Genomic DNA, 13249 nt, shown 5'->3' with positions numbered 1-13249 from the left:
AAGCAAGCGAGAATTATCTTCGAACGTTTACTTAGAGTTCAATCTCTGGCAGTTGATGGTAGGCCTCCAGTAGGCCTCCGAAGCATATCCTTTACACCTCTGGCCATCAGAGCCTAAGGAACTCTAAGTCCGGACTCTCATGTTTGAACTTGAAGCTTGCACTGGAGGCAATATTGAGCCATTAACATGTCTTCCCTATCTTGCTCTTACTTTCGTTCAATCACATTCTCACATTCGACCGCCCAGCAGGTAGGGCTGATATCTTTGATCCTCCTTGCTATGCTCCCATTCCTTTACAAGCACAGCCCAAAAAACCCCAACACCACTAACACAAAATGAGGTCAGTGGGCTGGTCCATCCGGTCACCACCCAGTTAACAAAATGGTTATATCCGTGCCAAATATACGCCAGCGAACAGTTGTGAGTCCATCTAACCTAGTCAACAGTTTGTATTGGCAAAAACAAAAGAACTGGGCCCTAACCAGGATCCGAACCTGGGACCTCTCCCAAACGTGCCGAGCAGACCCTAAGGGAGAATCATACCGCTAGACCATCAGGGCTGATACGATTATTGGTTGTCGACAAATACCGCTTTGTTAACCAATCTTGAAGCTACGGATGCCCGCGATCATAGGCTGTGCCGCTGCGCGCGAAAAAAGTGCCATTCCAGATCCCGAAGTTGAAAAGTCGCAGCCATTTGACGCTCCTCACAACAAATGCAAGTGCACGCTCACGCACATATGACGAGATGGCAGTTTTCCTAAACAATGCCTCGTCCGTATAGGATACCTCGCAATTCATCGAGATTGGCTGGCCTTTCTCCCGCGAATTATCTCATTCTTCAGCTCTTAACACCTCGATCTTTTCGATAGGTTCGAGAATCGATTCCCGGACAGACTGCCAGTGCCTTATACCTATCACCTTCGTCAATCGCCGTTGCACAGCCAAGCTGGCCAAGCTAGACCCGCCGCAATGGTAATCTCCTCTTGGCTCAGGGTCCCCCTTGATAAGTTCACGTCGCTTACCGCAGCTGCGAACGTCGGGATTCGAATCCTTCAGGCTACGCGAAGCCGAGGGTCTCACCTGCACAAACACCATGCCTCATACAGCGCTCGTATCTCCAACTTCTTCATCTTACGATATCAACGTTTGGCGAGTGTATTGTGCTTGATGAAGGACTTTGAATCATGCGAGCTCTGCGTCGTCTTGGGCTAAGCCATGCCAACCGTTGCCGACTTGCAAAGAGCCATCCTTCCGTGCCATCTTGTTGCTCAGAACAACAACTTCGAGCTGTTCGTTCTCCCAACCCGTATCTTGAATGACCCTGGTATCCTAAGTTAAGCCTTCAAAGTGTGGGGTTTAAATTTTCACTAGCGTGAAGACTGCAATCGACGGACATGATCTCCGTGGCATGTTTCGACATGGTTACTGCGGATAGGCAGCTCCCGCTAACCCGCCTCTGCCACCTGCGGTGGGTAGTGACACTATTCGCTCGCCCACCATGTTGTACCGATGGATATCAGAATAACGACTGCAAGTGCAGACTTCTCAACGCCGAAGGACTGCCGTCAACGGCACAAGTCCCCGCTGACACCCCTTACGCTACGTAGTTTTAGCCAGGTTCGTTGAATGTAACGGTAGAACCGCTGCTTAGGCTGAACGAATTCTCGCTGCCTAGTCTCGAGTTCATCTGCCCTTCATCTGGACCTTCTCTTCTACTCCTAGCCTACAATGCTCCCATGCCATATTTACGTCAATTCCAACCTTACTACATCATGGATCTATTTCTGTTCTTTCCATACGAGAGTCTTCAACTTTTCGTACGTGTGAATCATGAGCCATTCACCGTCAGCCGTCTCCCGGCCCAACCCTTGAGATTCGGTGTTCGAGCCTATCAATAACGCCCCCGCTCCAATCTAGAGCCTATAAGCTTATGCTCTGAGACTCTTCATCAGGAAGAGCCCATGAAGTCTAGGCATCTTTCAAAGACATGCTGGTGAGCTTCATCCCTATGAGGCGATGGATGCGGCGGAACCCTGTGAAGTCTAGTCTCTTCTATCTTCTCTGAGTTGATGCCAGCTCCAATCATGTAGGAGCTCTTCCGACTTTTCCGAATAGAAGCACAACAGGGCACGCGCGATGTTGCAATACCCTCAAGCTAGACTAGGTTCTTTGAGAACCCCCGCCGTCCGTTAAAATAATCTCTATCAAACATGGTGGCTTCGCAAAATCCTTCGTGGATGCTTCGGAGCTGAGTTGATGGCCGACGCCTTGTAAGCCCACCTAGTCTCCTGTTGTGATATCCACCCCGAGCTGAAGCATGGTCTTTGTCATGAGTGATAGCTGAAGATGAGCCGAGGAACCCATGCATTGGACAGCTGAACACCGTCCTTTGCCTTGCTAATAGTATCTCGGGTGGCTCTTCTCAGGAAGTCATCTCTAATTCCGGGTATATTAAGCCTGGTGCCTTCCCGTCAACCTCAACCCTTCTCACCACTCCTCACACAAGACAAACCATCTCAACAAGTCCTGCCTCTCTACCATTCTCAAAAAAACCAGCAAAACCACCAACATGCGCGTCTCCTCTCTCCTTGCTCTCGTCTCGGCCACCCTCGTGGCTACCGCCCCCAGCCCCGTTCCCGAGGATGCCAACTCCTACGTCCTCGCCGGTCCCCTGCCGTACGAGGAGCTGAAGACTGAGGTCGCCAAGCTCAAGTCCGACGGTTCCAACGCCGCCCGCAGTCTCAACAAGCGCATCTGTGAGGGCGTCTACATGTGTGACGGGCAGAACTTCAGTGGTTCCTGCTACTACGGCTGCTACCCCATCAGCGTCGGCATCTACCCTGACTCCTACTGGGTCTCCCGTATTAGCTCTGTAGGCCCTGACAACGGTGGTTGGTGCGATTTCTACCAGTACGGGAACCCTTTCTTAGTCTTCCGTATTTGATGTGTCTTGAGTGTGAGAAACTGACGACCTCATAGAGCTGGCAGCGGTTGTGACGCCACCAAGGGCTCTCACCAAATCTTCAGATACCCCGGCGGCAACCTGGCCAGCGGAATTGACAACAACATGGGCTGCTTCTATTGCAACCCCAACTAAGACTTGATGTTATTAAAGAAATCGATGTACCTAGGTGTACGAAGATCAAATGGCTGCCGAGAGGCCCAAAGACCTACAACTTCTTTGTATATATATATATCTTCACAGACTTACAGTCTAGCTGCACAATCTCAAGACGCCGGGTTGTAGGCCAGTCTTGAAACATATCAGGCAGTGTGCAATCAATTCAGGAGTCTCTCAACTGCATAATAGTTCCAAAGCTCCAAACGTCTGTGATGCTCGAAGGAACAGGTACGCCTGGTCCGCGAAGGGGTTAGACTTGTACACTTAGAGAGTCAAGTTAGTAGGTGACATGGAGTCTCTCGCCGCCTCAAACTCGTTCACAGTCAGTTCAAAGAAGAAGCAACTTCAAGTGAAATCTCTATTTGCAAGCAAGTCTTCGTTAGATGGATCTCCCATCGACATCCCGAGAGAGCCTAGAGCAGTCGAGACAGGCCTAGCATCATGTACCCGAATAGCCACCTTGCGCCATGTAACAAGAAACCCTAACCATCATCGCCAATTCCAGCATGTAAATCATTGAGTCTGAGTCAAGTCCTTCAAGACCTTCCGGCCTCTCAGCACGTCCTTCTCATGGTACGGCTCCCTCGCCGTCTCAGCAATACCCTCCACAACCCACTGATTAACAGCAGGATGCTCCAACAGCGTCTCCACATACTTCATCGCAGGCTCCGAAACCTTCAACCCAAAAGTCTGGATCCTCGTCGCAACAGGCGCAAAGAAGGCGTCCGCGGCGCTGAATTCCGCACCCGCGAGGTACGGCCCGCCAAAGCGCGTCAAACCCTCGACCCAGAGTTCCTCGAGCCGGTCAAGGTCGCGCTGCAACGCCGCGTCGGGCGGCCCGCCGAGGTCGATGCGCAGCGCCACGTTCATGGAGCACTGGTCGCGGATGGCCTCGAAGCCGGTGTGCATCTCCGCGGCGGCGCTGCGGGCGAAGGCGCGGGCGACTTTGTCTTGCGGCCAGGCGGCCGGGTGGTCTTCGGCGATGTATTCCACAATGGCGAGGGAGTCCCAGACGGTGGTGTCGCCGTCCTGGAGGGTGGGGACTTTGCCTGAGGGAGAGAAGCTCAGGAACGCGGGTTGGCGAAGACCGGCGACGAAAGTCTGAAGACGCTCTTCGAAGGGGACGTTGAGGGCTTTGAGGAGGACCCAGGGTCTCATGGACCAGCTGGAGTAGCGCTTGTTGGCGATGTAGAGGACGTAACCCATTGTAAGTGTCTAGGCGGGGGTGGGGGGGGGGGGACTTGGGAGGATCTTGCGGAAAGCCGGAGTAAACAAGAAATCGTTTGATGATGAACGGTTACCAGCCGGGGGCGGATAAGTATGGTTGAATCCTAGATGTGGTTTATATAAGTTGAGATTATCGACTTGATTTGACTCATGCAACAGTGCTGGTTTCTAGATATCTTGTCACGCCTTTCGATCGAAGCTCGTGACGGTGGAGGTCGCCAAGCAGGGACAGATGATGAACACTAGTCCTATCGCCCACAGCTTGAAACTCGGTTGATCCAATACTTTCTTAGTCAAGCTGCAAGCTCCGCCAAGTTATGACGAATTGAGCTGGTATCACGACTGGTCATGCCGAAGAGGCAGGTTAAGACCGGCAAAATGTGGAGGCCAAGTCAATGTGTGGGACGGATGTCAGTGGAAGGGCGTTGCGATTTGGAGGGTTTCAGTGCCAATAAGCTTTAGCTTGATTAACTAAACGCGGAGAGCCGCCCTAAGGCGTATAAGCTCTGCCACTTGGCACTGAACTAACGTAACAGGGCAGACCTGTTAGGAACTCCACATGGTTGTCCAACGATGATTAGTGGCCGTTCTCAGTCACCAAGTGTATATCGAGCATGCCCAGAAATTGGCTCAGGCAAGTGGTTTAGACCCCTTACTGTGCCGCATGAGAAATGAATTAGATGTTTATCAGCTGCCTTATAGGAACTCGAGAGAAGTGGCAAACGTTGGCTGGCGTATCTCGAATACCTAAGGTACTGTGCTTGAGTGATATTCATTGACAATGAGTTGAGCTCCAAGTTGGCATCCTATGTCTATTACCTTGCGTATCATATGCAGACAAATTATCAGGAAATTAAAACTTTAGTGATTTGACTCTGATATAGGCTTGATCGGCTTTTATGGTTCGAGGTCTATGTTGGTACGAGAAAGTGGAAACCCCATGCCAACCTGGGGCTTGTGTCTAACAGGCTGAGCCCAACTTTTCTAACTTTTCATGATTGTCCCAATAATGCGCATAGTTATACCTGAAACTCAGCAGCTGACCCAAAAGCCACTGTCTTCAGCTTTATGAAGAACAAGCAAAGTCGAAAGACAGAGAGCTGCCGCGATAGTTGGAGCAACCATCGCCCAAGCGGAACGGCTGACCGTCCACCAGCACAGGCGTGCATGTCTGAACAGTAGTCTGGGACGTCGCGTCCACAATAGCAGTGACCTGCGTCGCCAGTCCTTCGCTGTTGTCGTCGCTGCAAGCCAGTTCGAGGTTGCGGTACGTGACGCCCGTCTCATCGCTCGTGATGTTGAAGGGGTTTCCGCAGATGGGTCCCGACGTGTAAGTGCTCGCGGTGCGGACGGCGGTCCACGTAGCAGTACCCTTGATGGCGCCCGCCTTGACGCACACGTCGTCGAGCTCTTGGATCGTGGTCGGTGTGTAGGGCGACCAGGCGACGAACATGTTGGTATGAGGGAAGGAGAAGTGACCCAGGTTGATTTGGGGGAGGCTGCAGTTTCCTGCTGACACGAGGGCCAAGGAGGAGGCGGCGATGATGGTAGAGCACTTCATTGTGATGTTTAGCGAAAGTACAGCTTCGGCACTAGAAACCGTTGAAGCTTGTGAGGAACGAATGCGGAATTGTAGGGCTGAATGAGGCTTATAGACTGCTTCTGGGACTTACTTAGGGGCGACTTAGCTGAGTTCTTAAATCCCCAGTTGAAGGGATGATCTTCACTCGCTAGGGCTGTGTCATAGGAGGGTGAACTTTCAGCCCTGAATTGAATACGAGCAGCACAATATCCACCTGACTCTGGTCAAGCCACTTTTAGCGTCGCTTCTGCCTGACGCTTACTGAGAAGAGCTTGGCCCAAATAATCCTCACAGGGAGTTCCGCATATACGGGAGTGCTGGTGCTATTCAAGAACATGAGTGGTTCGCAGACCTGTTTAATTCTCAACGCTATAACTTAGTCTGTGGGAAGGATTCAGCCGCTTAAAATGCCCGACTTCGAGCCGATCCGGGCTTCAAAAAACTCCGCAAAGGCGAGCGCGAAGTTCCTGACCATGCGACACCCCTGAATTGAAGACTGGTTAATCAAGTATTCTCTCAATGTCGTCAATCTCCTGAACTCATTATCGACCATGTTGCGGGGACCCTGCTTATTCAATGATAGTTCAAACAGTCGGGTTTGATGAGTAACACAAGCTTCAGAAATAATAATGTTGTCTTGAGATTCTTTCCAGAAACAAAGACAGACCTACCATTAACACCATGATTCCGGATGATAGTCACAATTTCAAGGAGGAGATGTTGGTCTCATCGTCCTCAAAACTGTAACACCCTTGGCCCCGATGGAGGAGGCTTACGCTCATACTAAACTGGGATATGATATGTCTTAAGCGGAGTCAGGTGTTCAAGACAGAAGTGAGACTTTAGACGACATCAGTCGACTAATGAGTCGACAACTATGATTTAAGGAAACAAACATCCCCACAAAGGTCGGATCATGCATGCCGTGACCGGTGTCTAAGTGAGCAAAGGCCCGTCATTCGAGCTAGCTTGACGTTCCGCCAGCCACGTTCGGGAAACGAGTAGAAAAAGGTCTTCGGGAATTAGGGTAGTTTATGCTGAGGCTTAGGAATACATTGATAGGACAGGCAGAGTATTTACAGCTTAGCTTGTCCAAACGACGACGGAGTTCGGGAATCAGAAACGAAACTGGATTTAGTAAACAAAATGCTTTGGTAAACGAAAAGACCTTTCAAGCCATACGAGGCGGATATCCGGAAGGTTGTCGGTAGGTTACGGCTATGTCCTAAGCTTGCTTGACTCGGAGATAGGATGTGGCTCAGCCGAGTTGCGTGGGCATACAAATTCTTAGCACGGATATGTAATACCATCCGGTCATGAACCTGAGTCCGCACTGAAGCTGCATGGGCTTAATCCTTCGCTATAATGCTGCTCGTGCCGAAATGACTTGGACACGAAGCAGGAGCTTTATGGTCTTTCGTGAGGTTGCATACCTGGGACTAGAAGTTCTGGGGAAACCTCGGTCATGGACGTTGGCAGGGCAAAGTGAAGGGATAAGCATGGCTTGGACATACGGATATACGAGAGCCCTTTTGGGAAGAGGGAGAGGAAAGCATGAATGGCGCGTGATGAACACAGAGTCATGAGCATGAACTGTTGGTGTTGAAGAAACCCGACGAACCTCGGGGAATGCTGAGTTGAAACTCATTCAGCCTCCATCGAAAGCCGTTAAAATAGTGGTGCGGTCGCAAGGATATATGTGAACTCTGTAAACTCAATCTTGCGGAACGGGAACCATCGAGCAGATCAATAGATTGGATGACGTTTACATAATACGATTCAGTATTCATGATTGGGCAACTCCATAACGCGGTGAATGTTTGGCGAGGTCCACGCGACTCGCCCTCACTCACGCAGAGTTCTGTCAGGGGAAGCCAAGTTCGCACTTAAACTAGCCATGATCTGCCTACTTTGAATAAAGCGAATGGATTGCTAAGATATCACAGCAATGTATCCAGATACAGACTCAGGCGAAGAAACACCAGTCATTTATACGGCGATTGCAGGCGCAGCTGCCGCGGCGGCAATCAAGGTGACTGGCATACTCGAGGGGCAGATGATGGATGCATCGTCCGACGAGTACTTCACTGAGGAGGATTCGTCCTCCGACGATGCGCAAGAAGAAGACAGCGACACCAAATACGACAAGGACGGCAACCGTCGCGTACCACTTCTGAGCGACTGGCCAGCACTACCATCGCCCGCCGCATCTCGACGCATGGCGATTGAGCGAGGCGTCCAAAAGTTCCACCGCAGCCAAGCCGAATTGCAGAAGTCCATCGCTGGTGTGAAGAGAACACAGGCCATGACAGCTGCTTCTGCTGCCGCCGACGGTGAACACACGACAAAGAGGGCGAAGACAATAGCCTCAATGGGCCCGGCGCTGGACGCCGTCGCAATCCATCCGGTCCGGCTTACACCGCGGCGGACCAAGTCGAAGCAGCGGCAAGAGTTGATGGAGGTGACATGTGACCGGGTCACCCGCATCCTCGATCAGTGCACGGGCATAATGAAGAGCATAGAAAAGGAAATGCGCGACCCTATTCAGCTGGCCATGACCGACGTGAGGGACAATTTTGGGCCCGAACTGGTACCCTTTGGACTAAAGACCATTGCAACGGAATTCAGCGAGACGAGAATGGACGAAGTGTGCATGAGATTCTCGCTGCCGAAGAAACGGGCATACCTGAAAAGCCAAGGGCTCTTGATCCCTCCTCGAGACTTCATCATGAAGAAGGCTGTAGCCGACGTATGGTTCAATTTTGAGGATAGACTTGTGCCTGATGGGCTGGAGATCGCTTGCCGAAGTTTGATGGAGCCAGGCATGGCCGAGATGTACCTAACCTATCCGCTGGCGGCCAAGCGAGCATACCTGGAGAGAGAAGGGGTCTTGGCAGGCCCCCGTACGGTCCAGAAACCTTTGGATCAATATGTTATGCCCTCGGGCGGAGAGGACAAGGGCCGTGTGCGTGAGTGGCTTGCATCTTTGGACGATACAAGCCAAAGTGCTAAACGTCAAAGGACGGTATGAACAATACGAGTTAATGATGTTAAGAAACGAGCGTATGCAGTGGTTATCTGGCGGTGAACTGTGTGAGATGAGACTGAAGTCTATGATAAAAGCTAAGATAAATCTCAGTAGAGATGGGATTCAATAAGAATCAAGATGAATAACAGGGGAAAAGCCAACAAAAACTTGGGTGCGAAGAAACATTCATGTTGAGTTGTTTGATGAGATGAAATGCAGAGTATTACATAATGCACTTTTTTTTTGGACTGCAAGTGAATTGATGTCACTGGCGCGGAACTTTGTACCGAAGCTCTGGGTCATCCAAACTTTTTTTGACCACCTCCAAAAAGTAACCCGATTCCTCTTAATTCCTCTCTAGCCAGTCCGCCTCGCTGTCCGAGTATGCTCGCAGCACCATGGGTGTGCCGTCGCTGCCTGGGAGGGCTTCTGAAGCCCAGAGCGACCCAATTCATCCGCCATGCTAGCTCCGGTAAGCTCTCAATCCACGTCGACTCTGAACCTCTACGATCCCCTAACTAATACGTCGTCGAACCCCAGACGCAACAGCAACCCTCCCACCAGCCCTCCTCCAACGAGCCCGCAACATCGCAAAAGAACACGACGCCCTCGCCGCGGCCCTCGAAGCAGACTACGACTCCAAAACGGCCCGCCGTGTAGGCGAGCTCTCGAGCGTCGTAACCGCCCTCCGAGAATGGGAAAAGGCACAATCCTCCATCGCCGAGCTCGACGGCCTTCTCTTCTCCAAGGATAAAGAGCTCCGCGAAATGGCCGCCGAGGAACTCCAAGCCACAAACGGCCAGCTCAGCTCCCTTTCGCGCAAGCTCTCCGCCTCGCTCACGCCCAAGGACCCCTACGCGCACATGCCCTGCCTCCTAGAGCTCCGCCCCGGTCCCGGCGGTCTTGAGGGCCGCTTCTTCGCCGACACGCTGTTCAAGATGTACAAGGGCTACTGTGCAAGAAAGGGCTTGCGTGCAAACGTTATAAAGTACGACATGGCTGACGCGGCGGGCGACTCCTCCTCTGCGGCGGGCGAGAGCCCCCTCCAGGAAGCCGTCATCGAGGTCCAGGACCCGGGCGCGTACGACCTCTTCCGCGGGGAGGCGGGCATGCACCGCGTCCAGCGGATCCCGGCGACGGAAAGCAAGGGCCGCGTGCACACGAGCGCCGTGGCGGTCTGGGTCCTCCCTTCGTTTCAGGGCGACAACGGCGGCGACATGGAAGACATCAACAACCCGGAGAGCGACTTCTTCATCGACCCGTCCGAGGTCAAGATCGAGACGATGCGGGCGCGCGGCGCGGGCGGGCAACACGTCAACAAGACCGAGTCCGCGATCCGCATGACGCATATCCCCACGGGCACCGTCGTCAGCATGCAGGACTCGCGGTCGCAGTCGCGGAACCGGGACGACGCGTGGAAGCTGATCCGGTCGCGGGTGGCTCTGCAGCGGCGCGAGGCGCGCGAGGAGGCCGCCGCCCAATTGAGGAACTCTGTGCTGTCCAAGCACAAGATTACGCGCGGGGACAAGATCCGGACGTACAACTATAACCAGGACCGCGTGACGGACCACCGGGCGGGGATCGATGTGCATAATCTGCCCGATGTGATTGCGGGGGGCGAGTCGCTGGATAAGATTGTGGACGAGGTCAGGGATTGGCTTGTGTCTGGGGATATCGAGGCCATGATGGCCGACGAGGAGGCTGCCAACGCTGAAGCGAAGAAGGCGCAAAAGTGAACGCGGACACGACTCTTTGTATAGAAGTGTACTATACTGTAAACTTGTAGAGTAAAGAAGACATGATCAAGGCAAGGTTGATGTTGGTCAGATGATTGACTTGCTGAGCCTGAATAAACGGTGATACCCATCAAAGTGAATACAAAACAGAATACGCAGACAAATGGTCACAAAAAAACAAGCTATCCATGGCATTATGTAGGACCGTGAGCCAACATACAACTCTGCAGCTGAGAAAAACTTGCACAGATCGGGTTGGCCCAGCTTATAAATATTTCAAAGTTTTTACATGTTATTTTTGACTACGTAAGTGCCAAATCCAAGAGAGGGGATGTCATACAGGGACGGCATGACAGGAGTCCAAGAATTTTCCGTATCCGTCGCAGTCCATTCCATATTTGCCGTGTCCTCCCGACCGCCATAAAAAAACCGCCATAAAAAGAAAGCCATAAAGACGCCGCGCTATGGTCATAGAATAATGTACAACAAAGTGGTGTGATAGGGGTACAGCAACCTCCGAACGTGACCCACGGACCGGGCAATGTCGTCAATGACCCTTGGTGAATGGTATACATGGGTGTTCTCTCCCCTCCAGCCCAGGTCACGTTCCGAGATGCGCATTCGTCGAGCCGGGCACGGCCATCAGGCCAACTGGCGTTCCCGTCTCATCATCTCCAGCACGCCCACGACGCCATTCTTCCTAAGTCTCTCCAGGACGACGCGCATGCCCTCACGGCTCTTGCCCATCTGATCCTGTGTCTTGCTCGAAGCGATGCTCTCAATACTGCGTTGAACGCCGCGCGCGCCGAGTCCGCTCATCCAGCCCGGCATCCAGCGACCCTCCTTCTGCTCCGGCTGCTCGACGGCAGATTGCATCTGGTCCTTCTTGCCGCCGCAAAGCCTTTCGCCGAGACGCGACTTGTAGACATATGTGGTTGTGACGTCGGTGTTCGCGTCAGCTGCATCGGTGGGAAGGCGGAAGTCCTGCTTCTCCACAACGGAGAGCACATTCATGAAGCTGAGATTCTTGCTCTCGGTACGCATCCAACCCTCGCGCATGTCAATGACTGAGTTCTCAAGAACATAGCTCACTTTCTCGCTGGAGCCGCCGCCGGTGATGGATGTAGGGAGAAGCTTGAAGACGGGCGCAGGCATGCGAGACTTCTTGAGGTGGATGCGGGTGGTGTGCAGCCGGCCCGTCACCGGGTCGAGGCGACTGTCGATGGTGTCGGTGCTGAGGACATGGGTGGAGAACGGGTTGAGTTTGGGCGAAGAGTAGCGGAGGAAGTAGGCGAGTGTCACGGTCGGGAAGGGGTGGGAGTAGGTGTGGTTCGTAGTGTGAGAGAGGACCATGTTGACGAGAAGCGTGTTCGAGTCGATGTGTTCTTGAAGAAATCCAATCGTCGTGGGTCGAGTATTTTGTGTGGAAGGCGCTCACGTTCGTCGGAATGCAAGAGGCGTTGACATTGAGAGCCTCGAGATGGCAATCCAATGCACGTATTGATTGTTGATTCGAGGGATGAGGAAAAGAAGAATTTGAAGCTTCGTCCGGAAGCTCGGCCACCAAGTCGTTGGTTTTTGTCAGGGTCGGGATTTGATCTGCGCCCAGTCTTCGCCGCAGTCGTAAATGGTATGAAAGGCGAAGGAATGCGAGAAATGAATAAGGGGAGGTGGCCGCAGCTAAAGAGGGGGTTAGATGGTGACGAGGAGGACGAAGAGGAGGAGATGAGGAGGGGAGGGGAGAGGAGAGGGCGGATGTAAGGTAATGATGTAGTGCTCGTGCGTATATCGTTCGATAGGTCGATGATTTTGGGGAAGCAGCTTCCCGTCCGGTGCGACTTTCTTTTTGGTCTGGGTCCAGTGCCTCCTTCCCCGACCATGCCGCACCGTCCACACCGGGTCCTTCCAGCCACTGAGAGGAGGCGCCAATTGGCTTTGTCTGCAGGTATTGCGGCTAATGATTGGCTGAGAGACGCCTTTGCGCCCGCTTTTCGTCAGACGAGCTTGGGCCGTCTGAGTGGCAAAATCACATGATGTGGAGTACACCGAGCTCACCGAGGGCTTACCTTTCCTTACTTGCTTACCAAGGTGCGAGCTGTCAGTCGTTGGTTTAAGCCTCACCTTGGCCCCACCTCGGAACTCAACCTCAGTTCAAAGATGGAAGCTCGCTGCTCGGCTTTTGACTTTACGTCTGAAACTCCCCACGTGTATGCCGTATGGTAGCTTGTGGAGAAACGTTTGATGATAGAGATAGTCCAATGTTCTCCTCCGACCGCACCGCTTGCTTGATACTCGAGGATGAGTCTCATTGGCTATCGATTTTGTTGCGATAGACCGAGACATCAAACATTTGCTTCGGCGTTGTTGGGTGGCGATACGAGGCCTTAGATCGGATCTAAAATACACAGCCAGGGGTCGGCGTGATATTTGCTGAGAAGGTGATTGAGGGTCTTGCATTGTACATCCTCTCTTGAAGACACAACAGAGGACAACGCTGGGAGCATGGTCTTTCGATGGGCCAATGTAAGCCTGGGACTTTTGAAACGTCGGTG

At 52.6% G+C, this 13249-nt stretch overlaps 7 protein-coding genes and 1 non-coding gene across 8 annotated transcripts; 2 read left to right on the top strand and 6 right to left on the bottom strand.

Moving 5' to 3' along the window:
• Nucleotides 1–473: 473 nt before the first annotated feature.
• On the bottom strand, nt 474–560 carry CLUP02_tRNA173. Its single transcript has one exon. It is a non-coding gene; the product is annotated as a tRNA-Pro (tRNA).
• A 2012-nt stretch (nt 561–2572) lies between these two features.
• CLUP02_11213 (uncharacterized protein) lies at nt 2573–3100 on the top strand (the record flags this gene model as incomplete). The annotated part of the gene is made up of 2 exons (XM_049290181.1): nt 2573–2913; nt 2983–3100. The coding sequence occupies 2 exons, from the start codon at nt 2573–2575 to the stop codon at nt 3098–3100; spliced, it is 459 nt and encodes a 152-aa protein (XP_049147326.1).
• Nucleotides 3101–3637: 537 nt separating this feature from the next.
• Nucleotides 3638–4330, bottom strand: CLUP02_11212 (glutathione S-transferase domain-containing protein; the record flags this gene model as incomplete). The annotated part of the gene is made up of 1 exon (XM_049290180.1): nt 3638–4330. The coding sequence occupies one exon, from the start codon at nt 4328–4330 to the stop codon at nt 3638–3640; it is 693 nt and encodes a 230-aa protein (XP_049147325.1).
• Nucleotides 4331–5417: 1087 nt separating this feature from the next.
• On the bottom strand, nt 5418–5912 carry CLUP02_11211 (uncharacterized protein; the record flags this gene model as incomplete). Its single annotated transcript, XM_049290179.1, has 1 exon — nt 5418–5912. The coding sequence occupies one exon, from the start codon at nt 5910–5912 to the stop codon at nt 5418–5420; it is 495 nt and encodes a 164-aa protein (XP_049147324.1).
• A 169-nt stretch (nt 5913–6081) lies between these two features.
• CLUP02_11210 (uncharacterized protein) lies at nt 6082–6486 on the bottom strand (the record flags this gene model as incomplete). The annotated part of the gene is made up of 3 exons (XM_049290178.1): nt 6082–6147; nt 6196–6256; nt 6350–6486. 3 exons carry the CDS (start codon nt 6484–6486, stop codon nt 6082–6084), a joined length of 264 nt encoding a protein of 87 aa, XP_049147323.1.
• An 854-nt stretch (nt 6487–7340) lies between these two features.
• On the bottom strand, nt 7341–7723 carry CLUP02_11209 (uncharacterized protein; the record flags this gene model as incomplete). The annotated part of the gene is made up of 2 exons (XM_049290177.1): nt 7341–7576; nt 7639–7723. The coding sequence occupies 2 exons, from the start codon at nt 7721–7723 to the stop codon at nt 7341–7343; spliced, it is 321 nt and encodes a 106-aa protein (XP_049147322.1).
• Nucleotides 7724–7881: 158 nt separating this feature from the next.
• CLUP02_11208 (RF-1 domain-containing protein) lies at nt 7882–10697 on the top strand (the record flags this gene model as incomplete). The annotated part of the gene is made up of 3 exons (XM_049290176.1): nt 7882–8902; nt 9323–9433; nt 9502–10697. 3 exons carry the CDS (start codon nt 7882–7884, stop codon nt 10695–10697), a joined length of 2328 nt encoding a protein of 775 aa, XP_049147321.1.
• A 642-nt stretch (nt 10698–11339) lies between these two features.
• On the bottom strand, nt 11340–12050 carry CLUP02_11207 (PRELI-like family protein; the record flags this gene model as incomplete). The annotated part of the gene is made up of 1 exon (XM_049290175.1): nt 11340–12050. One exon carries the CDS (start codon nt 12048–12050, stop codon nt 11340–11342), a length of 711 nt encoding a protein of 236 aa, XP_049147320.1.
• Between the last annotated feature and the right edge of the window lie 1199 nt (nt 12051–13249).

The sequence above is a fragment of the Colletotrichum lupini genome, chromosome 5 (genome assembly GCF_023278565.1).
Source record: "Colletotrichum lupini chromosome 5, complete sequence".
Taxonomy (NCBI): Eukaryota; Fungi; Ascomycota; class Sordariomycetes; order Glomerellales; family Glomerellaceae; genus Colletotrichum; species Colletotrichum lupini.
The sequence above is the reverse complement of the archived record's forward strand: the minus strand, read 5'-3'. Positions and strand labels throughout refer to the sequence as shown.